The 26879-nt window shown below is 50.4% G+C and overlaps 1 protein-coding gene and 1 pseudogene across 3 annotated transcripts in view; one reads left to right on the forward strand and one right to left on the reverse strand.

Moving 5' to 3' along the window:
- The window catches only part of ZNF341 (zinc finger protein 341), an 83600-nt gene extending 57834 nt beyond the window's left edge, over positions 1–25766 (reverse strand). For 2 of the 3 annotated variants that reach the window (XM_030826481.1, XM_030826480.1), the window contains exons 1-5: positions 25700–25766; positions 16475–16585; positions 11565–11761; positions 7398–7547; positions 2741–2992 (exon numbers count right to left, since the gene is read on the reverse strand). In XM_030826481.1, the coding sequence (XP_030682341.1) occupies positions 2741–2992; positions 7398–7547; positions 11565–11761; positions 16475–16585; positions 25700–25730 (741 nt within the window). In that variant the 5' untranslated portion in view covers positions 25731–25766. Of the gene's footprint in view, positions 1–2740; positions 2993–7397; positions 7548–11564; positions 11762–16474; positions 16586–25699 lie in introns of those variants that run through there. The other variant, XM_030826482.1, reaches the window with a different exon arrangement.
- Positions 3476–4355, forward strand: LOC115837992 (annotated as a pseudogene).
- Positions 25767–26879: the final 1113 nt, after the last annotated feature.

Here is a 26879-nt window from a genome sequence, read left to right on the forward strand (position 1 = left end):
GGCTCACTGCAGCCTTGACCTCCCAGGCTCAAGCAACCCTCCCGCCTCACCCCACTAAATAGCTGGGATAACAGGCACACACCACCACGCCCAGCTAATTTTTGTGTACTTTGTAGAGACAAGATTTCACCATGTTGCCCAAGCTGGACTCAAACTCCTGAGCTTAAGTGATCCACCCACCTCGGGCTCCCAAAGTGCAGGGATTACAGGCATGAGCCACTGTGCCTGGCCTATTCATCATCCATTGGTCTTCCTGAGGTGCCCTATCCAAAATCTCTAGCCAGGCACAATGGCTCATGCCTGCAATTCCAGCACTTTGGGAGGCCGAGGAAGGAAGATCACTTGAGCAGAAGAGTTTGAGACTAGCCTGGGCAACATAGGGAGATCTCATCTCCACAAAACATTAAAAAAATTAGATGGGCAAAGTGGTGCATGCCTGTAATCCCAGTTACTCAGGAGGCTGAGGTAGGAGAATCACCTGAGCCTGGGAGATCGAGAATGTGGTGAGCCGTGATCATGCCACTGCACTCCAGCCTGGGCGACAGAGCAAGACACTGTCTCAAAAAAAAAAAAAGAATTCAACTCAGCAAAAAGCCCAAAGTTGAAAAAATATTTCAGACAAATACAAATAAATAGAAAGCTACAGTTGGAGTAATAAAATCAGACAAAGCTGAAAAAAAAGTAAAAAAAAAAAAAAATGATAAAATCTGGGCGGGTGTGGTGGCTCATGCCTGTAATCCCAGCATTCTGGGAGGCTGAGGTGAGAGGATCACTTGAGGCCAGGAGATGGAGACCAACCTGGGCTAAAGTGAGACCCCATCTCTAATTTAGAAAAAAAAAAAAAATCCCTCTGGAGAAATACCTTGCCTGGTTTCTATTTTCCTGACCAAACCCTAACCAATACAGCACTCAATAAATACTTGTTGGGCAGGGTGCAGTGGCTCATGCCTGTAATCCCAGCACTTTGGGAGGCCAAGGCAGGCAGATCACCTGAGGCCAGCCAGGAGTTCGAGACCAGCCTGGCCATCATGATGAAGCCCGTTTCTACTAAAAATACAAAAAAATTAGCTGGGCGTGGTAGCTCACACCTGTAATACCAGCTACTTGGGAGCCTGAGGCACGAGAATTGCTTGAACCTGAGAGGTGGAGGTTGCAGTCAGCTGAGATCACACCACTGCACTCCAGCCTGGGCGACAGAGTGAAACTCTGTCTCAAATAAATAAATAAATACTTGTCACGTGAATAAATTCAGCCATCACTCAAGGCAGTACTGAGTAATTAATGTGACTGCCACTGGCATAGGCTCTTATTATCCTCAACAGCTTTTCAGGAGAGTTCCCATTTTAGAGGAGTGCAGACTGAGGTCAGACAGTCCAATGTAAGATATCTACTCTAGGAGTACTCTGCTAGGTGCTAAGGATGCAAAGTCTAATAAGACTCAGACCCTGCCCTCAAATACTCTCATCTACATGGAAAATCAACAGCAGCAGCTCCTTCTGTGCTGGTCCTCTCTGGGCTGGTCCCCTCTGACTACCACCAGCCACCAGCATTATCTCAGCATCCCATTAACTTAACTTTTTCTCAATGCAATAAATTCCCTAGAGAAGTTTGTTCTATGCTCCCAGGCTAGGGCAAATCCCCTCGCAGGCCCTCAGAACATCATGTGAATGCCTTGTGGTGGGATCTTCCCACTGGTCTGGGCTCTCTTTCCATAAAGAGACTACCTGAAAGGGCATGTCTGTGGCTGGATTCTATGGTGAGTCTGAGTTAGTGTGATTTCTAGTGCAGGTGGGTTGTAACCATATGCTCTAGCACTGGTGTCTTGGAAGGTTCTATGAACTCAGTGCATTTCAAGTAGACGGCCTGTAACTTAGAGCTCACTGGCAGGGAATTAGTATGGTACATTGATTGTATTATGGCACCAATTCTTTGCCCCTCCCTGTACCCATGCCTTTGCAGTGTGACTTTGCAGTTCCTCCCATCAAGAGGTGGCATCTATTTCCCTACCTGCGCTATCTAAGCTGGCCTTGTGATCTGCTTTGGCCAGTAGAAGTGATTCTGTGTTCTTACAAGCCTAAACCTCAAAAGGCCTTGGGCATTTCTGTCTGCATTTTTGCACCTCCACCATGGCCATGAGAACCTAGCGGAGGATGAGAGTCACACAGAACAGAGCTGAGTCACGCCACTTGTCCCAGCCCAGGCCACCCTACAGCAGCTGACAGCCAGCCAACGTTCAGACATATGAGTGAGCCCAGCCAAGACCCGCAGTTGCCTAGCTGGCCACTGTAAACACGTGAACAATAAACACTTTTGCTATATGCCACTGATGCCTGATGGATATTTCTTACCCAGCAATAGCTAACTGATACACCTAGCTTATTAAAAACTGTGAGAGACACTCAGGCAGATAATTTTTTTGAATCATTTTTCTTTTTTTTGCCCGAAAAGGTAGGCATTCTCTGACTGTTCTGAGCATTACCTGCAGGCAGCTTATATTTCTGCTATAACCTGTACTCCATTCTACCTTCTCATGGCTTGCATCTTACATCTGTGGGTGTGATGCTTTGATTAAAGTCCTTCTCCCCTGTGATGTGGTACACCCCATGAAGGCCGGGACCAGGTCTGGTTTTCATGGTATCCCCAGCACAGTGCCTGGCACACAGCTGGTGCTCAGGATGGGTCCGGGTTGGCCATGATGTCCATGACCAGTGTCTTCTTCCACCCTGCCCCCTCTGCTCACCTCCAGGGGTGGGTAGGGCTGCATCCCCAGCGCCTGGATCTCCACCGTTCCACTCCCAGGCAGGGGCGCGGCACCACTGTACACCTCCACCACACCATTCCCACTAGGGTTGGGACGCCCAGGGGGGCCCAGGCTCTGGGGTGGAGGTGGTGGGGGCTGAGGTGGTGGCGGTGGGGGCAGTGGTGGAGGAGGTGGAGGAGGGGGTGGAGGCTGGGTGAGGTAGCTGGGCACAGAATGCATGTTCAGGCTGCTCTGAAATCAGAAAAGAAAAAGTGTTACAGCCTCTTGATACCAGTTGTCTTATTTATCGGGAAAGAAGGACATTTGCTTTAGCCAGCCAAGTAGAAAGAACAGCTACTCACCAGGCAGCTCAGGAGAGGGGCTAAGAGAGGTTGGGGAAACAAAGTCATGGGAGAATTCGAAGGAAGCCTCAGCTTGGTGCTGCTATCCCTTTTCCCTATGAAAGTAGGCAAAAATGGCCGGGTGCGGTGGCTCACGCCTGTAATCCCAGCACTTTGGGAGGCTGAGGCGGGTGGATCACGAGGTCAGGAGATTGAGACCATCTTGGCTAACGGTGAAACCCCATCTCTACTAAAAATACAAAAAATTAGCCGGGTGTGGTGGCGGGGGCCTGTAGTCCCAGCTACTTGGGAGGCTGAGGCAGGAGAATGGTATGAACCTGGGAGACGGAGCTGGCAGTGAGCGGAGATCGCACCACTGCACTTTAGCCTGGGCGACAGAGCAAGACTCCGTCTCAAAAAAAAGTAAATAAATAAAGTAGGCAAAAATGACCTCATTCATGCAGAAAAGAGTTAATATAGCAGCCTAATGTTGCTATCTTAAGAAGGGCTTCCCTTTACAACTTGGACCCAGCAGAATGGCTCCCACAAAGAAGGGCGTTGAGAAGAAAAAGGGTCATTCTGCCATCAGCGAGGTGGTGACCCGAGAATACACCATCGACATTCACAAGTGCATCCATGGAGTGGGCTTCCAGAAGCGTGCTTCTCAGGCACTCAAAGAGATTCGGACACTTGCCATGAAGGAGATGGGAACTCCAGATGTATGCATTGATACCAGGCTCAACAAAGCTGTCTGAGCCAAAGGAATAAAAGAATGTCCCATACTGCATCCGTGTGTGGTTGTCCAGAAAACATAATGAGGATGAAGATTCACCAAATAAGCTCTATACTTTGGTTACCTATGTACCTGTTACCACTTCCAAAAATCTACAGACAGTCAATGTGGATGAGAACTAATCGCTGATCGTCAAATACCTCAAATAAACTTATAAAATTGAAAAAAAGAAAAGTGGGGGCTTGCTTGCAGCACTAGCTCGTGACTGGGATCTGAGAACCTGGTTTGTGGGACACCTCATTTGTTGATAAGGCTTGTTTTGCCCACCTGGGGCACTGTTCTATTGTACCAGATTACGTAGACTGTTTGGACAAAATATGTGATTCATGGTGAATACTTCCTTTTCTTCTGGGAGTCTGGAATTTTGGTCATGGTGGCTGGTCACCTACATGACCAATCCCTAACAGAAACCCTGGCCTTGGGCTTGGTGCAGTGGCTAACTCCTGTAATCTCAACACTTTGGGAGGCTGCGGCGGGTGGAGTCCAGGAGTTCGAGACCAGCCTGGGCAACATGGCAAAACCCCATCTCTACTAAAAATACAAAAACATTAGCCAGGCATAGTGGTGCACACCTGTAGTCCCAGCTACTTGGGAGGCTGAGGTGGGAGAATCACCTGAGCCCAGGGAGGTGGAGGTTGCAGTGAACCAAAATTGCACCACTGCACTCCAGCCAGGGCAGTTGAAGTGAGACCCTGTCTCAGAAAAAAAAAAAAAAAAAAACCCTGGCTTTGGAGTCTGAAGTGTGTTTCCCTGGGCAGAAACACGGCACCCATGTTGCTACACTTCACTGCTGCAGGAAGAAGTATGTTTTGTGCAACCTCTCCCCTCCTCCCCAAGACGGAGAACTCTGGATTCCTCCAGGTTCCACCTGATGTGTCTTTTTCCCTTGCTGATCTTGCTATGTTCCTTTGCTGTAATAAACCACAGCCATGAGTACAACCACCTCTGAGTCCCGTGAGTCTTTCGAGAGAATCATGAATGTGTGGGTAGTCGTGAAATGCAGTCAGTAACTTCTAGAAATTCATGCTACAAAAAAAATCAAGTAGGTGGGCAAAGATGTCTGTATATGGATGGTGACTCCAGCCATTTTCATAACAGCAAAAAACAGCAATGACCTACATGTCTACACATAGAAACTTGGCTAAACAGAAGATGGCCTATCCATATGGTGGAATCCTTTGCAGTTGTTAAAATGATGGTACTGCTGGGTGCAGTGGCTCACACCTGTAATCCCAGCACTTTGGGAGGCAGAGGAAGGAGGATCGCTTGAGCCCAGGAGTTCAAGACCAGCCTGGGTAACATAGCGAGATTCTGTCTCTAAAAAAAATTTTTTTTAGGCCAGGCACGGTGGCTCACGCCTGTAATCCCAGCACTTTGGGAGGCCAAGGTGGGCAGATCACCTGAGGTCAGGAGTTCAAGACCAGCCTGGCCAACATGGCAAAACCTTGTCTTTACTGAAAGTACAAAACTTAGCCAGACATGGTGGTGGGCACCTGTAATCCCAGCTACTCAGGAGGCTGAGACAGGAGAATCGCTTGAACCCGGGATGCGGAGGTTGCAGTGAGCCAAGATGGTGCCACTGTACTCCAGCCTAGGTGACAAAAGCGAGACTCCATCTCAAAAAAAAAAAAAAAATTTTTTTTTTAAATTAGCCAAGTATGTTGGCACCATGTATGTAGTCCCAGCTCCTCAGGAGGCTGAGCAGGGAGGATTGCTTGAGCCCTGGAGTTTGAGGTTACAGTGAGCTATGATCCTACCACTGTACTCCAGCCTGAGTGACCTGAGCGAGACGCTGTCTCAAAAATAAAAACATGATGCTGGTCAGCATTTCATAAAGGACATGGGGTCCGCTTCTTCATTGTATTCCTTGGGTTCCACAGTAAAATATGTTTGGGAAAAAGAAAAGTCTCGGTTGAGAAAATCAAAAGGATTTCTATATGGCAGGAAGAATCCAGGGACACAGCAAGGGGAGAAGTAAAACACCTCCACCTTAGGCTCCTTTGGCCACAGATCCTTTTGTATTGAAAAATCCTGGCCAGGTGCAGTAGCTCACGTCTATAATTCCAGCACTTTGGGAGGCCAACACTGGAGGATCCCTTGAGCCCAGGAGTTCAAGATCAGCCTGGACAACAAAGGGAGACCGTCTTCTCTACAAATTTTTTTTTTAAATCCCCAGGGAGCTACTGTGCATTTTCTATTTTTCTAATGGACATGGTACACTTGTTAAGAATAAAAACAAGGCCAGGTGCAGTGGCTCACACCTGTAATCCCAGCACTTTGGGCCAAGGCAGGTGGATCACCTGAGGTCATGAGTTTGAGACCAGCCTGACCAACACAGTGAAACCCCATCTCTACTAAAAATACAAAAATCAGCTGGGCGTGGTGGCGCACACCTGTAATCCCAGCTACTCAGGAGGTTGAGGCAGGAGAATTGCTTGAACATGGGAGGTGGAAGTTGCAGGGAGCCAAGATCGCACCACTGTACTTCAGCCTGGGCAACAGAGCAAGACTCTGTCTCAAAAAAAAAAAAAAAGAACAAAAACAAAAACAAAAGTCAGGCTGGGTGCAGTGGCTCACGCCTGTAATCCTGTAATCCCAGCACTTTGGGAGGCCAAGGTGGGAGGATCACCTGAGGTCAGGAGTTTGAGACCAGCCTGGCCAACATGGTGAAACCCCGTCTCCACTAAAAATACAAAAATTGGCTGGGCACAGTGGCTCACACCTGTAATCCTAGCACTCTGGGAGGCCGAGGTAGGGGGCTCACCTGAGGTCAAGAGTTCGTGATCAGCCTGACCAACATGGAGAAAACCTGTCTCTACTAAAAATACAAAAAAAAATTAGCTGGCTGTGGTGGCACATGCCTGTAATCCCAGCTACTCAGGAGGCTGAGGCAGAAGAATCACTTGAACCCAGGAGGCAGAGGTTGCAGCCAAGATCATGCCACTGCACTCCAGCCTGGGCAACAAAGTGAGACTCCTTGGCCGGGCGTGGTGGCTCACACCTGTAATCCTAGCACTTTGGGAGGCCGAGGTGGGCGTATCACGAGGTCAGGAGATCGAGACTACGGTGAAACCCCGTCTCTACTAAAAAAGAAAAAATTAGCCGGGCACAGTGGCGGGTGCCTGTAGTCCCAGCTACTCGGGAGGCTGAGGCAGGAAAATGGCGTGAACCTGGGAGGCGGAGCTTGCAGTGAGCCGAGATTGCGCCATTGCGCTCCAGCCTGGGCAACAGAGCAAGACTCCGTCTCAAAAAAAAAAAAAAAAAACAAAGTGAGACTCCATCTCAAAAAAAAGAAAGTCAAAATAGCTGCACTGTATTGACAACGCCCCACATGTTCTGGGTCCCCACCTAGACGTAGCAGCTTCCCCATCTACAGCATGAGGAACAAGGGAAAGCTGATAGCCTCCCTCAGCAACAGGGAGAGCTGGGGCCAGGCCCCCTTTATTCTACAAGATTCTGAATCTGCAGGAGTTAACGTAAAGGTCTGGAATCAAGACCCTGTGAGAAGCCCACACCTTCTTACCTGCACAGGTGGGGGTCCCTGGGGCATGGGCTGGTCCAGGGATGTGAAGGCCGACATGGCAGACATAAGCACATCATCGCTCACCAAGATGTTCCCCTGCACCAGGGTCTGGATCAGTGGGGATGGGGGCACTGTGATGTATGTGGAGATCTGGACAGTGGGAGAGAGAGAATGAGTGAGAGAGACAGAGTGTGTGTGTGCGCATGTGTGCATGTGTGGACATGTCAGGCTCTGTAAGTAAGCCGAGGGCATGGCACAAAAGATCCAGGTTCTGGAATCCCACAGACCTGGATTCCATTTCTACCTCTGCTGTACCCTGCTGTGTGACCCTGGGCAAGTCACTCTACCTCTCTGTGCCTCCATTTAATAATCTACCGAATGAGGAGGATAAGACTAGGCATGGTGGCTCACAACTGTAATCCCAGCATTTTGGGAGGCTGAGGCAGGTGAATCACTTGAACCCAGGAGTTCAAGACCAGCCTGGGCAACATGGTGAAATCCTGTCTCTACAAGAAAAATATAAAAATTAGCCGGTGTGGTTTTGCACGCAGCTGGTGTGGTTTTAGAGACTCTGTCTCTAAAAACAAACAAACAAAAACGGAAAGAAAGAAAAAACAAATGAGGAGAATAACTCACATCTCTCTGCAAAGTACATACCCTATGACTCAGTAATAATACTTCCTTGTATCAGCCGGGCACGGTGGCTCATGCCTGTAATCCCAGCACTTTGGGAGGCTGAGGCGGGCAGATCACGAGGTCAAGAGATCGAGACCATCCTGGCCAACGTGGTGAAACCCCATCTCTACTAAAAATACAAAAAGTAGCTAGGCGTGGTGGTGCGTGCCTGTAATCCCAGCTACTCAGGAGGCTGAGGCAGGAGAACCGCTTGAACCTGGGAGATGGAGGTTGCAGTGAGCTGAGATCGCACCACTGCACTCCAGCCTGGCGACAGAGTGAGACTCCACCTCAAGAGAAAAAAAAAAAACTTCCTTGTATCCACGCTAGAGAAACACTGAACACATGTCCACATGAAGTCCACAAGTATCTTAGGTCAAGAAGAATATCTGGGCCGGGCACGGTGGCTCACGCTTGCAATCCCAGCACTTTGGGAGGCCAAGGCGGGCGGATCACGAGGTCAGGAGATCGAGACCACGGTGAAACCCTGTCTCTACTAAAAATACAAAAAAATTAGGCCGGGTGCAGTGGCTCACGCTTGTAATCCCAGCACTTTGGGAGGCCAAGGCGGGCAGATCACAAGGTCAGGAGATCGAGACCACAGTGAAACCCCATCTCTACTAAAAATACAAAAAATTAGCCGGGCATGGTGGCGGGCGCCTGTAGTCCCAGCTACTCGGAGAGGCTGAGGCAGGAGAATGGCGTGAACCCGGGAGTCGGAGCTTGCAGTGAGCCGAGATTGCGCCACTGCACTCCAGCCTGGGCGACAGAGCAAGACTCCATCTCAAAAAGAAAAAAAAAAAAAAAAAAAAAAGAAGAATATCTGGTGCAACGCAGTGGCTCATGCCTGTAATCCCAGCACTTTGGGAGGCCAAGGCAGGCAGATCACTCGAGGTCAGGAGTTCGAGATGAGCCTGGCCAACATAGTGAAACCCCATCTCCACTAAAAATACAAAAATGGTGGCGGGTGTCTGTAGTCCCAGCTACCTGGAAGGCTGAGGCAGGAGAATCACTTGAACCTGGCAGATGGAGGTTGCAGTGAGCCAAGACCAGCCTGAGCAACAGAGTAAGACTTTGTCTCAAAAAAAAAAAAGGTAAGGGGGGTGAGGGGAATATTTTCTACTAGCAAAACTCACAGTCAAGCAGTGAGAAAAATGACTATGTTTTATGCCAGAAGATGCCTGTTTCAGTCTATATGTCCTATGGGTCTGCGGTGAATGCTTCATTGTGATGGCAGAAATGATACCTATACAATGAATGAAGATAATGTTCTAAAGGGATAAGGAAAGAAAAGGAAGCCAGTTGAAAATCTGACCCCTTGACCTGGTATCCTGAGACATGCCCAGCATCTTTTATGAGGGATCCTTTAGTCTCTCTGTGAGCCCCTATCCAGGGTGTCTTTGCTCCAGAACCGTGTTTTTGGCTGAGGACTCTGGAAGCTTCCCCAGATGCCTCCAGCCTGGTCCTCTGCTCTGGCCTCTGGAATTGGAAATCTACATTGTCTACTTCGTCACTGCCTCCGTTTAAAGGTCGGCAGGCATCTCCACTTCAACGTGCCCAGCTGAACTCCTGACATCTGCCCAAAACCTTCTCCTCACAGCCTCCTCCCTTCAGTTAGTGGCAACTCTAAATCAGGAGTCCCCCATGACCCTTCTTGATCTCACACTCCTCACCCAATCAATTCACAAGTTTTATCAGCAACACCTTCAAAGTATTTCTAAAATCTCACACTTTCTCACCACCTCCACTGCCAACATGTTGGTCAAGCTACTCGCATCCACCGCCTGGATTTGCGCCACAGCCCCTCAACTGGTCTCCTGGCCTTCTCTCTCGCCCTCCCTCAAAACCTATTCTCTGTCCAGCAGCCAGAGTGACCTGACTAAAGTCACTATGTCCCTCCTTTGCTTGACAGCCTCCAATGGCTCCCATCTCATTCTCAGTAAAAGCCCCAGTGGCCGGGTGCGGTGGCTCATACGTTATCCTGGCACTTTGGGAGGCCGAGGCAGGGAGATCACAAGGTCAGGAGATCAAAAATATCTTGGCCAACATGGTGAAACCCCATCTCTACTAAAAATACAAAAATCAGCCAGGCGTGGTGGCACACGCCTGTAGTTCCAGGTACTCTGGAGGCTGAGGCAGGAGAATCGCTTGAACCCAGGAGGTGGAGGTTGCAGTGAGCCGAGATCGTGCCACTGCACTGCATCCTGGGCAACAAGAGTGAAATTCCGTCTCAAAAAAAAAAAAAAAAAAAAAAAAAAAAAGGCCGGGCGTGGTGACTCACACCTGTAATCCCAGCACTTTGGGAGGCCGAGGCAGGCGGATCATGAGGTCAGGAGATAGAGACCATCCTGGCTAACATGGTGAAACCCCGTCTCTACTAAAAATACAAAAATTAGCCTGGTGGCGGGCACCTGTAGTCCCAGCTACTTGGGAGGCTGAGGCAGGAGAATGGTGTGAACCCGGGAGGCAGAGCTTGCGGTGAGCTGAGATGGTGCCACTGCACTCCAGCCTGGGCAACAGAGCAAGACTCAATCTCAAAAAAAAAAAAGCCATAGGCCGGGCGCGGTGGCTCACGCCTGTAATCCCAGCACTTTGGGAGGCCGAGGCGGGCGGATCACGAGGTCAGGAGATTGAGACCATCCTGGCTAACACAGTGAAACCCCGTCTCTACTAAAAATACAGAAAATTAGCCAGGCGAGGTGGCGGGCGCCTGTAGTCCCAGCTACTCTGGAGGCTGAGGCAGGAGAATGGCGTGAACCCCGGGGGGGCGGAGCCTGCAGTGAGCCGAGATCGCGCCACTGCACTCCAGCCTGGGCGACAGCGAGACTCTGTCTCAAAAAAAAAAAAAAAAAAACCGCCAGACCCTACACGATCTGCCAAGCCCCTCCTGCTGCCTCTCCTAGCACCTCCCACCTTCCTACTTACTCACTCAGTCCCAGCCACTCTCACCTCCTTGTAGTTCCTGGAACAAACCCAGCACACTCCTGCCTCAAGGCCTCTGCATCTGCTGATCCCTGCACCTGGCTCCCGCTTCCTTCCCCAAACCAGCCGCCGCATAACTCATTCCCACACCTCCTTAGGTCTATCTGGTAAGTTCTTCCTACTTATTTAAGTAACTGCAGAAATTATATAGTACTATTGTTTTAGATTTTAAAAATAATAATATATTATCTACTTATTATTCTACAATTTGATTTTTCATACAAAACCTTTTACTTGCTATATAGTATTCTTCCTGGTCACCTCTTCACAGAGCCCTTCCCCAAGCACCACAGACAATATGGCAAAACCTCCCATCCCCGTCTGGCATCCCCTATCTCTCGGCATTTAACATGCTGAAAACAGTACATGTGCACCATCCATCTCGCCCCACTCCACAAGGGCAGGGACTTGGTCTCTCTTATCCATTGCTATAGCCCCAGTGCCCGGCACAGCGCCTGAGCATGATAGGCCCTCAAAAAAGACATGTTGAATGAATGAATGAACAAATACCTGGCGATTGGCAGGAGTTGGGGCCTGCTGGACCGCTGTGGGTGCTGCCGAAGGTGTGTAGATGCTGTTGGTGGCCAGTGAGACTGTGGCCAGGGCGGGGGCATTCCCCTGGCACTGTTCCCGTTTGTGGGTCATAAACACTGGCAGCGAGTTGAATTGCTTCTTACACTTCCCGCAGAGAAATACATCCTCGTCATCTGGGATCATACGCGCAGGGTGGTGGGAAGAGGCCACAGATGAAGGTAAAGTAATGAAAACAAAGCCAGACTATGTCAAGGGGCATCACAATATGAGACAGAGAACTGCAGCTGACCACAAGCAGCAATCTGGGAGGCATGCTGCGACTTGACATGCAGGTGTCAGCCATCAACTATGTGCTTCCTGAGAGTTTTCGAAACCACACAGGTGGGCCAGGCGCAGTGGCTCACGCCTGTAATCCTAGCACTTTGGGAGGCCAAGGTGGGTGGATCACCTGAGGTCAGGAGTTCGAAACCAGCCTGGCCAACATGGCGAAACCCCGTCTCTACTAAAAATACAAAAAATAATGAACTGGGTGTGGTGGCAGGTGCCTGTAATCCCAGCTACTCAGGAGGCTGAGGAAGGAGAATCGCTTGAACCCAGGAGGTGGAGGTTGCAGTGAGCTGAAATCGCGCCACTGCACTCCAGCCTGTGTGACAGGAGCGAGACTCCATCTCAAAAAAAAAAAAAAAAAAAGAAACCACGCAGGTGGCCAGGCACAGTGGCTAATGCCTGTAATCCCAGCACTTTGCGAGGCCTTGGAGGGTGGATCACCTGAGGTCGGGGGTTCAAGACCAGCCTGGACAACAGGGCGAAACCCCATCTCCACTAAAAATACAAAAATTAGCTGGGCATGGTGGTGCGCACCTGTAGTCCCAGCTACTCAGGAGGCTGAGGCAGGAGAATTGCTTGAACCCGGGAGGCAGAGGTTGCAGTGAGCCCAGATCGTGCCACTGCACTCCAGCCTGGGCAACAGAGCGAGACTCCATCTCAGAAAAAAGGAAAAAAAAAAAAACCCACAGGTTCCTGCAGGGATGGCCATATGCAGCCAGGTACCAATTAATTAGAAATCAAAAAACAGTAAAGTATGTTCACTACAAAGTTGAGAACTCCAGAATCTTTACCCTGTCTGAATTTATTCATCAGTCCCCAAATGAGCCACCTGATCATACTCCTCCATGCCTTTGCATCCACCGTTTGCCTTGCCAGGCTGCCTCTCTGAGGACAACTTGTTCTGCAAGGCTCAGCTTGACTGTCACCTCTTCCAAGAAGTCTTTTTTCTTTTTCTTTCCTTTTCTTTTTTTTTTTTGTTTTTGTTTTTGTTTTTGTTTTTGTTTTTGTTTTGAGAGAGAGTTTCACTCTTGTTGCCCAGGCTGGGATGCAGTGGCGCAATCTCAGCTCTCTGCAACATCCGCCTCCCATATTCATGTGATTCTCCTGCCTCAGTCACCCCAGCAGCTGGGATTACAGGCATGCGCCACCACGCCCGGCTAATTTTTGTATTTTTAGTAGAGACAGGGTTTCACCACATTGGCCAGGCTGGTCTCGAACTTCCTGACCTCAAGTGATCCACTCACCTCAGCCTCCCAAAGTGCTGGGATTATAGGTGTGAGCCACTGCACCAACCTCTCCAGGAAGTCTTTCTAAAGCCAGCGGCTATAGTTCCTTCCTCTGGCACACCTGTCATATAACAGTTTTCTCATCAACACCAGACTGAGTCCTCTAAAGGAAGGACATGTGTCTTATTTATCACCATAACTACAATATCTCCTGGACACAGAGGAGGTTCTCAATGGATGTTTGTTGAATCAATGAAAAACTAAATGAATGATTAACTACAGTTAACACCACCCATTGCTGAGGGCCTACCACAGCTATGCGCTCACTGTGTCAAGCACCCAACATGTGGTAGCAGAAATGTCTAATTGTTACTCAATTCTAACTGTATCCTTTTTTATTTATTTATTTTTTTTAAGAGACGGGTTGCCAGGCGAGGTGGCTCACACCTGTAATCCTAGCACTTTGGGAGGCCAAGGTGGGTGGATCACTTGAGGTCAGGAATTTATGACCAGCCTGGCCAATATGGTGAAACTCCAGCTCTACTAAAAATACAAAATTAGCTGGGCATGGTGGCACATGCCTGTAATCTCAGCTACTCAGGAGGCTGAGGAAGGAGAATCGCTTAAACCCAGGAGGTACAGGTTGCAGTGAGCCGAGATCACACCACTGCACTCTAGCCTGGGCAACAGAGCAAGACTCTGTCTCAAAAAAAACAAAAAAAAAATTGGGCAGGGCGCGGTGGCTCACGCCTGTAATCCCAGGACTTCGTGAGGCCGAGGCAGGCGGATCACCTGAGGTCACAAGTTCGAGACCAGCCTGGCCAACACAACGAAACCCCGTCTCTACCAAAAATACAAAAATTAGCCGGGTGTGGTGGCAGGTGCCTGTAGTCCCAGCTACTCAGGAGGCTGAAGCAGGAGAATCACTTGAACCCGGGAGACGGAGGTAGCAGTAAGCCAAAATCATGCCATTGCACTCCAGCCTGGGCAACGTGAGCAAAACTCCGTCTCAAAAAAAAAAAAAAAAAAAAAGAGAGACAGGGTCCTGTTGTGTTGCCCAGGCTGCAGCACAGTGGCTATTCACAGGCATGATCATAGTGCACACCACTCTCAACTTGTATCCCTCTTATAAAATAATACAAATTTCAGTGGGAAACATGGCTTCATAGTCAAATAATATATTTCCTAGGCTTCTCTGCAGCTAGGAATGTCATGTGACAATTCTCACCAATGGGACAATAGAACTATACCGTATCTGCATCTTCCTCATAAAAGGAAAAGGAAAGGGCATGGACAGGGCACTGTGGCTCATGCCTGCAATCCCAGTACGTTGGGAGGCTGAGGGAGGAGGATCGCTTGAGCTCAGGAGTTCAAGACCAGCCTGGGCAGCACAGAGAGACCCTGTCTCTATTTTTTTTTTTTTTAATTAAATAGAAGTTTTTTGGCCAGGCATAGTGGTTCATGTCTGTAATCTCTGCATTTTGGGAGGCTGAAGTGGGTGGATCACCTGAGGTCAGGAGTTCGAGACCAGCCAGGCCAACATGATGAAATCCTGTCTCTACTTGGCCAGGTGGGGTGGCTCACACCTGCAATCCCAGCACTTTGGGAGGCCGAGACGGGTGATCACGAGGTCAGGGGTTTGAGACCAGCCTGACCAACGTGGTGAAACCCCGTCTCTACTAAAAATACAAAAATTAGCTGGGCGTGGTGGTGGGCGCCTGTAATCCCAGCTACTCAGGAGGCTGAGGCAGACGGATTGCTTGAACTCGGGAGGCGGAGGTTGCAGTGAGCCGAGATCGTGCCACTGCACTCCAGCCTGGGCGACAGAGCAAGACTCCATCTCAAAAACAAAACGAAAGGGTATGACTTCCACTTCCCTCTTTCTTCCCTTCATGTTGGCTGGAATGTGCCAATCAAAGTGGGAGCTACAGCAGCCATCCTGGGCTGCAGCTTGAGGGCAGTAGAGCCACAGGAAAGAAGGAGTCTGAGTTTTTTTTTTTTTTTTTTTTTTTTCTTGAGACAGGGTCTCGCTCTGTCGCCCAGACTGGAGTGCAGTGGTGCAATCTCGGCTCACTGCAAGCTCCGCCTCCCGGGTTCACGCCATTCTCCTGCCTCAGCCTCTCCGAGTAGCTGGGACTACAGGCGCCCGCCACCACGCCTGGCTAATTTTTTGTATTTTTTAGTAGAGACGAGGTTTCACCGTGGTCTTGATCTCCTGACCTCGTGATCCGCCCGCCTCGGCCTCCCAAAGTGCTGGGATTACAAGCGTGAGCCACCATGCCCGGCCTGGAGTCTGAGTCTTACCATGCCCACACCAAATGCCCAAATGCCCATCAGGACTTCACATAACACAAAAACAAACTTTAATCTTGTAGAAACCACGGTAAACTTCAACAGCTAGAACCAAATCCCAAGTACTCTCATAAGATTCCTATGAGGCAGAACAATTGTCCCCATTTTACAGGTGTAGGAAGTGAACCACAGAGAAATTAATTCACTTGTCCAGGGTCACAGAGCTAAGAACTATAATAATTCAAACCCAGCTATTGATCTCCCTGTCCCTAGTGTGATTCCCAAGTACACAAAAATGTTTGTGGAATGAATAAATCAACACAGTCTCACGTAGAAACTTCCAAAAGAAGGCCCTTACAGGCCGGGTGTGGTGGCTCATGCAGGTGATCCCAGCACTTTAGGAGGCTGAGGTGAGCAGATCACCTTAGGTCAGGTGTTTGAGACCAGCCTGGCCAACATGGTGAAACCCCATCTCCATTAAAAATACAAAAAATCAGCCACGCATGGTGGCACACGCCTGTAATCCCAGCTACACGGGAGGCTGAGGTATGAGAATTGCTTGAACCTAGGAGGTGGAGGTTGCAGTGAGCCAAGATCGTGCCCTGCACTCCAGCTTGGAGGACAGAGTAACACTCCGTCTCAAACAGAAAAAAAAAAAAAAAGAAGACCCTCATAGGCCTGGCCAGTAAACAGGAGAAATTCATGCTCAGCCTATTCTTTCCACAGAAGGGAGGCTGAATAATCACTTCCAGGGCAAAGGCACAGGCATTGTTGTCAGGCATTGGGGCCCTTAGCCATTCCCTGCATCATGATCCCATCTCCCCACATTTACTAAGCAATTGAGAGTGGTGTCCTCAGAGCTAAGCAGAGAAAGCTGTGAGCCCAAAGATCCAGGCTGGGAGGTGGGGGAGAGGTTCAGACACCAGAGCAGGTCCTGGGGACCACAGCAAGCATTTCACTCCCACAGCCCAGCACGAGCTCCACCTACTCTTCACGGGCAGCCATTCACTCTCCCACCGGTGAACCTGAGCAGATACTCACCCAATGGCTGGATAGCAGGGGGCGCGTTGACACTTTGGCCTGTCGGATCAGGGACTGCTCCTTGGCCATCCAATAATGACTGGACAGCCAGAACGGTCTGATTGTCCATTCCTGAAAACAGAAATGCAGCCTCTTTGGAAGGCAGGCCCGGCATCATGCTCTGACATCACCCTTACAAGCCAGACCCATGGCAAAACCCCTGTGGCGGCTGGGTACGGTGGCTCACACCTGTAATCCCAGCACCACGGGAGGCTAAGGCGGGAGGTCGCTTGAGCCCAGGAGTTTAAGACCATTCCAGGCAGCAACATAGTAAGACTCCACCTCTACAAAAAAATACAAAATTTAGGTAGGCTTGGTGGTGCATGCCTGTGGTCCCAGCTACTAGGGAGGCTGAGGCAGGAGGACTGCTTGAGCCTGGATGGTCAAGGGTACAGTGAGCCATGATCATATCACCTCACTCCACTGCACTTGCTCTTGACAGAGCAAGACCCTGTCTCAAGCAAGACAAAACCCCATGGCAAGGATGGCTGGCTATGCCCCAATATACATTCTCTTCTATTTCCATTGTGAGACAGCCCAAGATTTTGGATTACAAAGATGGCCCCCAAATAAAGGTTACACTTCCCAGGCTCTCTTATAGTTACGGAATGACTAAGTTCTGGCCAAAGGAATGTAAATGTGCTATGTGGCAGCTTCTGGAAAGTTTTCTTAAAACTGCCTGATATGTGACCCTCTTCTTTGTCCCATCCTCCTTTCCACTTTTCAGAATAAGAATATGGTGATAGCAACTCAATCCACCATCCTGGATCATAAGGACAACCTTAGGATCGTAGGATAAAACGCTGGATGGAGCCAGGCGTGGTAGCTCACACCTGTAATCCCAACACTCTGGGTGGCCAAGGCGGGCAGATCACCTGAGGTCAGGAGTTCGAGACCATCCTGGCCAACATAATGAGACCCTGTCTCTACTAAAAATACAAAATTAGCTGGGCGTGGTGGTGTGTGCCTGTAATCCCAACTACTTGGGAGACTGAGGCAGGAGAATCACTTGGACCCAGGAGGCAGAGGTTGCAGTGAGCCGAGATCATGCTACTGCACTCCAGCCTGGGCAACAAGAGTGAAACTCTGTCTAAAAAAAAAAAAAAAAAAAAGCTGGATAAATCCTGGGCCTCTGAGAACCTTGTAGAACACAGCCATCCTCCTATCCTAGACTGCCTTCCTCTGGACTTTCATGTGAAAGAAATAACCTTCCAGCCTGTTGAAGCCACTGCGACGTGGGGCCTGTCTTACTCATGGCTGACTCTAATCCTAAGTGACAGAGTCCCTCCAGAAATCACGTTAGCCAGTCTTCCTCACGCACACCCCGCAACCCCACAAATCTGTGTGCACGCAGGCGTCCTTGCCTTCCTTATTTCTCAATGTGTGTCTGTCTTTTTTGTTCTGCAATAAACAATAGACTCTGAATTGGTGGCTGGGGGATCGAGAAACTGACTTCTTCCATGTTTTCTAATCAGTTATCACCGTTGAAGTTCACAGTAGTATACTGTTCAGCCATGTCACTAGCCGGATGACAGGCCTCCTCACATCTCAGTGGCCACCAAGGCACACTGCACTCCTCCCAAAAGACTCAGATGGTGCCTCCTCTCTATGACCCCACAGCCGATGCTCTGCCTCCAACTTCTCAGCTCTTATCGGGATGTCTGCCCCAGCTTCTAACTGCAATGCAAATTGAAACCACCAGACCAACTATCTCTGGCCGGGCGTGGTGGCTCACGCCTATAATTCCAGCACTTTGGGAGGCAGGGGCGGGTGAATCACGAGGTTAGGAATTCAAGACTAGCCTGGCCAAGATGGTGAAACCCCCTCTCTACTGAAAATATAAAAATTAGCTGGGCATGGTCGTGGTGCCTGTAATCCCCGCCACTAGGGAGGCTGAGGCAGAGAACTGCTTGAACCCGGGAGGCAGAGGTTGCAGTGAGCCGAGATCACGCCACTGCACTCCAGCCTGGGTGACAGAGTGAGACTCCATCTCAAAAATAAAATAAAATAAAATAAAAAATTGAAACCATCCGCTCCTGCAGCCAAACTGAATCCATGCTTTCCCTTGTCACAATGCAGGCTGTGTCCCTCCTGACGCCGCCAGCCCTCCCCTCCATATCCTCCTGCTCCTCAGAAGCCACTCTCCACCAACTCTCACCACACTGTGCCTGGGAACCATCCACAGCTACACACGATCAGTCTCTCCAGAGTGCCCTCCTGCAAACTCATGTTTCCATCTCTCCTCCCTTCAATGGCAAGTATCCCATGAGGGTCACCTACACCCTCTATCTCTTCTACCACCTTCCAGTTCTCCTCCCCCACTCTAGTGGGCCTTAAGCCCTCCACCATCTGGAACCACCTTTGAAAAAGTTGCAAAGTGAGAAAATCGTAACAGTGAAAGACACCTGACCTAACGTACTCCCATCTTGCCTTTAACCTCCAAACTGCCCTTAGTAATCCCTGGGTTTGGGCCAAGATAACTATGGAAGAAATTTAGTTTACAGTTTAAATGATAATAGCCCTTCCCCAAAACTAACCCTCCTTTGTAAAGCTAATGAAAGACCATGAGGTTAGGAGGATAAGGGGAGCCTAAATTCTGGTAAGGTGTAGACATAAATATTACCAGCCATTATTCCAGAGATCACAAGATGTGCAACTTCCCCAATTACTCCTGCAGATAATATCATTATCATTATTATTATATTGAGATAGGATCTCCCTATGTTGCCCAGGACGGTCTCAAACTCTTGCGCTCAAGGGATCCTCCCACCTTGGCCTCCCAAAGTGCTGGGAATACAGTCATGAGCCACCACACCTAGCCAACTTTTTTTTTTTTTTTGAGACGGAGTTTCACTCTTGTTGCCCAGGCTGGAGTGCAATGGTGCAATCTTGGCTCACTGCAACCTCTGTCTCCTGGGTTCAAGAGACTCTCCTGCCTCAGCCTCCCGAGTAGCTGGGATTACAGGCATACGCCCCCATGCCTGGCTAATTTTGTACTTTTAGTAATGACAGGGTTTCTCCATGTTGGTCAGGCTGGTCTCGAACCCCTAACCTCAGGTGATCCACCTTGGCCTCCCAAAGTGCTGGGATTACAGGTATGAGCCACCGCACCTGGCCCCAACATCATTATTATAGAACCTAAGATTGGCCTTTTGAGATATCTTTTCAGATTTTTGCATTTCTGACAACCAGTGCCTCCACCCAGACCCGCCAATGAGTCCTGCAGCCCCACCCAGAAGCAGACTCTGCATGTAGGAGGACCATTTTCCACAACCCTATGATTGCACCTTCAACCAATCAGCAGCACCCATTCCCTTGTCCCCCAAACTATCCTTGAAAAAACCTAGTGTCTGGCCAGGCGTGGTGGCTCACGCCTGTAATCTCAGCATTTTGGGAGGCCAAGGCAGGCAGATCATGAGGTCAGGAGATCAAGACCATCCTGGCTAACATGGTAAAACCCATCTCTACTAAAAATATAAAAAATTAGCCGGGCATGGTGGCAGGCACCTGTAATCCCAGCTACTTGGGAGGCTGAGGCAGAAGAATGGCGTGAACCCAGGAGGCGGAGGTTGCAGTGAGCTGAGATCGCGCCACTGTACTCCAGCCTGGGCAACAGAGCGAGACTCCGTCTCAAAAAATAAAAAATAAAAAATAAATAAATAAATAAAGATAAAAACCTAGTCTCTGAATTTTCTAGGAGGCTGATTTGAGTAATAACACAATTCCAGTCTCCTGTTCAGCCGGCTCTGTGTGAATTTAACTTTTTCTCTATCGCAATTCCCGTCTTGATAAATTGGCTGTATCTGGGCAGCAGGCAAAATGAACCCACTGGATGGTTACAGTTCCACCAAAACACTTTCCCCATCATCACCAAAGACCATCTGGCAGCACCTGCCACTCCCTGAAACACTCTGTTCTTGGCTCCAGGGCACAGCCTCCCTGGGTCTTCTCTACCTTTCTGTGCCTCCTTTACTATCCTCTCCTGGCCACCCCCTAAGTGTTTCCATTTTGCGGAAACACTTTGTCCTTTGTTCCTTTGTCTGGACTCTCTCTCCTCTGCCTCTCATGCTGTCCCTGGGCAGTCTCACTCACCCCAGTCTACTTCCTTCCAATATCTGGAGTTTCAAGCCTGGGGTTCAAGCTCTCCTGAACAAACTTCAGTGAATCTTCTACCATTTTATGCAAAATTGTGAGTGTTTTAGCATTTGTGTGCAAATCTGTATACAAATGTTCATAGCACTTTTAGGTATAATAGTAAAAAATTTAGCCTGGGCAACATGGTGAAACCCCGTCCCCACTAAAAATAGAAAAAATTAGCCGAGTGTGGGGGCGCGCACCTGTAGTCCCAGCTACTTGGGAGGCTGAGGCAGGAGAATCGCTTGAACTTGGGATGTGGAGGTTGCAGTGAGCCAAGATCATGCCACTGCACTCCAGCCTGGGCAACAGTGAACATTTTGAGATGGAATCTCCCCATGTTGCCCAGGTGAAAACCTGGTGGTCTTTCAATAGCTTTACAAAGGTGGTTTAGTTTTGCGGAAGGGCTATTATCATTTAAACTGTAAATTAAATTTCTGCGGAAGTTAGCTTGGCCCAAGCCCAGGGATGACTAAGAGTACTTTGGAGATTAAAGGCAAGGTGGGGATTGGTTAGGTCAGGCGTCTTTCTCTGTCATGATTTTCTCACTGTTACAATTTTTGCAGAGGCAGTTTCAGAATGGTGGGGGGCTTAAGCCCCACTGCAGTGGGGGAGGAGGGCCAGAAGGTAGTAGAGGAGATAGAGGGCGTAGGAAAAGGTTCAGAAGAACATCTGAACTGTTTCCAGTTTTTACCTTTTTTTTTTTTTTTTTTTTGAGACAGGGTCTCAAAAAAAAAAGTAAAAACTGGAAGCAGTTCAGATGTTCTTCAGTGAGTGAATGGTTAAATGGTGGAATAGCCATACTATGGAATACTACTAAGCAATAAAAAGGAATAAACTATTGCTATACACAACAACTTGGATGAATTGCTAGGGAATTATGATGGGTGAAAAAAGCCCATCTCAGTGGTATACACTTTATGATTTCATTTATATAGCATTCTTGAAATCACAAAATTTTACAAATGGAGAAGATTAGTGGTTGCCAGGCATCAAGGATGGTTGGAGAAGGGGAGGATTTAGGGTGTGGCTATAAAAGGGCAACTCTTTGGAGTGATGCCCCTGTTCTGTATGTTGACTGGTGGTAACACACTGTAGTTTTGCAAAATGTTACACCAGGGGAAATGGGGTCAAGGACACGTGGGATCTCTCTTTATTATTTCCCACAACTGCATGTGAATCTACAGAAAAAGTGATTTCAAAATAAAAAAATTTAAACAAATGCAGGGTGGGTACAGTGCCTCATGCCTGTAATCCTAACTTTGGGAAGTCAATGCGGGAGGATTGCTTGATGCTAGGAGTTCAAGATCAACCTGGGCAACACAGCAAGACCTCATCTCTAGAAAATTTAAAAAATTGGCTGGGTGTCCTGGCATGTACCTATAGCTACCTGGGAGGCTGAGGTGGGAGGATCACTTGAGCCCAGGAGTTTGAGGCTGCAGTGAGCTATGAATGCACTACTGCACTCCTGCTTTGGAGACAGAGTGAGATCCTGTCTCTACAAATAAAAATAAAAAAGGCTGGCTGGACACAGTGCCTCACGCCTGTAATCCCATCACTTTGGAGGCCAAGGCGGGCGGATCACTTGAGGTCAAGACTTCAAGACCAGCCTGGCCAACATGGTGAAACCCCGTCTCCATTAAAAATACAAAATTAGTCAGGCATGGTGGTAAGCGCCTGTAATCCCAGCTACTCGCGAGGCTGAGGCAGGAGAATCGCTTGAACCCAGGAGGCAGAGGTTGCAGTGAGCCAAGATCGCACCACTCCAGTCCAGCTTGGGTGACAGAGACTGTCACAAAAAAATAAAAAATTAAGTTAAATTAAAAAGGCAGCCTCAGGGCCGGGAGCGGTGGCTCACGCCTGTAATCCCAGCACTTTGGAAGGCCGAGGCGGGCGGATCACGAGGTCAGGAGATCGAGACCATCCTGGCTAACACAGTGAAACCCCATCTCTACTAAAAATACAAAAAATTAGCCGGGCGAGACGGCGGGCGCCTGTAGTCCCAGCTACTCGGGAGGCTGAGGCAGGAGAATGGCGTGAACCCCAGGGGCGGAGCCTGCAGTGAGCCGAGATCGCGCCACTGCACTCCAGCCTGGGCGACAGCGAGACTCTGTCTCAAAAAAAAAAAAAGGCAGCCTCGGCCAGGCTCAGTGGCTCATGCCTGTAATCCCAGAACTTTGGGAGGCAGAGATGGGTGGATCACTTGAGGTCAGGAGTTTGAGACCAGCCTGGCCAACATGGTGAAACCCCCTTCTCTATTAAAAATACAAAAATTAGCCAGACGTGGTGGCATGCATCTGTAGTCTCAGCTACTCGGGAGGCTGAGATGCAAGAATCACTTGAACCCAGGAGGTGGAGGCTGCATTGAGCCAAGATTGCACCGCTGCACTTCAGCCTGGGAGACAGTGTAAGACCCTGTCTCAAAAACAAAAAAAGGCAGCCTGTGTAAAACTGAACTCAAATTAAATGTCATCCTCCACCCCAAAGTTTGTTCTTTCAGTAATCCTCATCAAGGAGAACAGGGCACCAGGACACCCTCTGGGGCGGCACCCCTTGGGTCTTCCCTCAACCCACTGCTCCCCCTCCCCACTCCCCATTTCTGGTTCTTCAGCAAGTCTAGCCTATTCTGCCTCCCCAATACATCTCAAATAAACTCTCTTCCATCCCCACAGTTGTTCCCCAGCCCAGTTCTCTGCTGTACAACCTCAGCAGCCTCCACCCCGACCCCTGACTGCCACTCTGACCCCCTCCAGTCTGTTCCAGAGCAGCTAGGGTGAACTTTATAAAACATACATCACATTGTGCTGCTCCCCTGCTTAAAACCTTTTGTTAGCTCCACACTGATCCCAAGATAAAGTTCAGCTGCTCCATCAAACCCCACCTCTAGCAGCTCACCCACACGGAGCTTCTGTGAATACCAGACCTTTCTCCCCAGGGCTTTGAAAACGCAGTTCCCGCTGCCTGGGCCATTCTCATGCCCTCCTCCCCTAGATCTTCACAGTCCTGCTGCCCTTTCTTCACCCAGCATGCATCCCATTGTCCTAGGAACTGATTTCTCTTTAACTGTCTTCATTACTCAATACATAAACAGATTCTTGCAGTAAAAATTCAAGCAATGAGGAAGTCCAAACAGCCTAAAGAGAAAGTAAGCCTCATCCCATTCTACTGGCCTCTGGGAGGGAACTACCACTGACCTTGGCCTTCCTGATCCACCACCTCCTGCTTACGTTATTCACAGTAGGAATGGCCGGCTGAGGTCATCTTATTCTACATGACCTTTTCCATAATTCTATAATTTCTATAATTGCTTGTTTTATAATTTCTCTCCTCCACCAGACTGCAGGGCAGACTACAGGGAGTGTCTGGCTCAGTCAGTCTTCTGAATCGGAACCCCACTAGATGGAGACAGGGCTACCCCGCCCCCCATTTCCTGGTGCGAATTGTGATCCTTCAAGAAGTTAAGGGAGTCCTGGAGCAGTCGCTCACGCCTGTAATCCCAGCACTTTGGGAGGCTGAGGCGGGCAGATCATTTGAGGCCAGGAGTTCAAGACCAATCCGGCCAACATGGTGAAACCCCGTCTCTACTAAAAATACAAAAAAATGGCCGGGCGCGGTGGCTCACGCCTGTAATCCCAGCACTTTGGGAGGCCGAGGTGGGCGGATCACGAGGTCACGAGATCGAGACCATCCTTGCTAACACGGTGAAACCCCATCTCTACTAAAAATACAAAAAATAATTAGCCGGGCGTGGTGGCAGATGCCTGTAGTCCCAGCTGCTCGGGAGGCTGAGGCAGAAGAATGGCGTGAACCCCAGGAGGCGGAGGTTGCAGTGAGCCGAGATCGCTCCACTGCACTCCAGCCTGGGCAACAGAGCAAGACTCCGTCTTAAAAAAAAAAAAAAAAAGGAAATTATCCGGGTGTAGTGGTGCACGCCTGTAGTCCAGCTACTCGGGAGGCACGAGAATCGCTCAAACCTGGAGGGGGAGGTTGCAGTGCGCCGAGATCGCGCCACTGCACTCCAGCCTGGGCGACAGAGTGAGACTCCGTCTCAAAAAATAAAAAAGTACAGGGAGTGGCTGAGATCTCCTAGGAAGCTGCAGGACTCAAAGCTTCAGCTTCATCCCGCCAGGCCAGTACTTCGAGTTTGCACCCTATCTGTATACTCAACTCATCTCACTCCTCCAAGACCATTCTTGGTCTGTATTTCCCACAATATCTATTCTGAGCCATGGCCCCGAGTCGCGAAGGCTGCTCCTCCTCCTTGACGCCCAGCAGGTGCACACATGGAGGTGCTCAGTGTTTGCTGTCTCCAAAGCCCACAGTTTTGAGCCCGAGTACCAACCCCATCCCAGGTTCTTGCAGAGCACGGAACAGTCCGTCGGCACCCAGCGTTTGCTGGCCTGGGTCTAGGAGCACCGCGTCCCGGCCGGGCACCGCGCCAGCACCCACGGTGTCAGCTGAATTTGTAAAACTGCACCGGCCACGGTGCACATTGCAGGCGCCAGGCGTTTGCTGGCTTGGGTCCCTAAGCTCTGAGTCCAGGCTGTGCACACAGGTGGCGCCTCTGCTGCTGTGGTCTGATTTTGAGACTACGTCCTAGCACGAGGCATACTTCCTCAGAAGTTCTTCGTGGTCAGGCCGCCGAGGCCCTCCTGCCCGCAGCTGCGACCGCACCCCCGTCCCGGGCCCCGCGCGCCGCCGAGCCACCTCCCTGGCCGCGGCTGTTCCAGACCGCCCCGCCGTCGCCTCCCGCGCGGTTCCCTGCAGGGAGCCCTCCCGCGCCCGCCCGAGGCCGCCCAGGCTGGCGCTGTTCCGGGCCCGAGCCCCCTCCCCGCCGGCCCGGCTCTCCCCAGCTGTTCCGGCCTCGGAGCTCCCCGCCGGGCCTCGGCTCCCGCGCTGTTCCCGCCCGCGCCCCTCCCGCCCCGCGGCTGTTCCGGCCCCGGCGCCCTCCGCCCCGCGGCCGCCGCGCGCCCTAAGCCGGGCGCTGCGAGGGTGCGGCGGGAGGGGGCGCAGCGCGGAACAGCCGCCTCCCACGGCCCCGCCGCCGCTCACCCTCCAGGGCCTCAAAGATCGCCTGCGCCATCTTGGAGCCGCCGCCGTCGCCGCCACGGGAGCCGAAGCCCGGCTACGCGAGCATTGTGGGAGCCGCGGCGGCTGAGTCGGGGCCGCCAGGGGGCGCCCAGGAGCCGCCGCCGAGCCCCCAGCCCTGGAAACCCAACCTAGGCTCGCGGGACCCCAGCATCCCTGGGCTGCCCTGGCTCCACTTGATAACCCAGTCACCGGGCCACCGAGTGTGGACCCCGCCTCACTTGAACGTCCAAGTCTACACCGACCTTATATCCGCCGCACACGCGGAACTTCCCATCCCTGTTATCTAAATCCACATCCCCATCTCACCGGACTGGAACCCCCAACTCTGACACAGAATCCCTCATTCCCACAGCACGTGAGTTCTCCAGGTCTGCAGCACGGATCCCATTTCCGCTGAGCACAGTATACCCCGACTCTGCAACAAACCATGACCCCTATCCCACCTCACCCAGACCACCCAGCTGTCACAGGGATCCCCAAACTGTGCAACATAGATTCCCATCCCTCATCCCCTGTTAGAGACTTCCCGCCCCTACTACCCCGCTCAACTCTGCCTGTTGGGAGCCCGCCTCAGCCTCCAGAATAGCGGGGACTACCGGCACATGCCACCATGTCCTGCTAATTTTTATTTTTATTTTTATTTTTATTTTTGTAGAGATCAGGGTCTCACTATTTTGTCCAGGCTGGTGTCAACTTCTGGCCTCCAGCGATCCTCACGTCTCGGCCTCCCAAAGCACTGGGATTACAGGCGTGGGTCTCCGCGCTGGGGATCCCATTATCTCTTAAGTAACTCCATCTCTTCACCCTCCATCCCTGCTTGTCAGGACCCCATTTCTGTCACATAAACCCTCAACACCCACCCCAGCCACTCCTAGCCCAGCCTCCGAGGGATCCTTTCCAGGTCGCACAGAATGAAAGGTGCTCCTTACTGAGACTTCTCCCACACACACAGACCCCTCTCATCTTCATTCATCCTCCATCAACTGCTTATTAACGGCCTGCTACGCACCAAGTCCCGTAATAGCTCTAGAGACACGGTGGTCCTTTCCCATGGAGTTAGAGGTGGGAAAAAAGACCGACATTAGGCCAAGCGCGGCGGCTCACGCCTGTAATCCCAGCACTTTGGGAGGCCAAGGCAGGC

This window comes from Nomascus leucogenys, chromosome 13 (genome assembly GCF_006542625.1).
Source record: "Nomascus leucogenys isolate Asia chromosome 13, Asia_NLE_v1, whole genome shotgun sequence".
NCBI lineage: Eukaryota > Metazoa > Chordata > Mammalia > Primates > Hylobatidae > Nomascus > Nomascus leucogenys.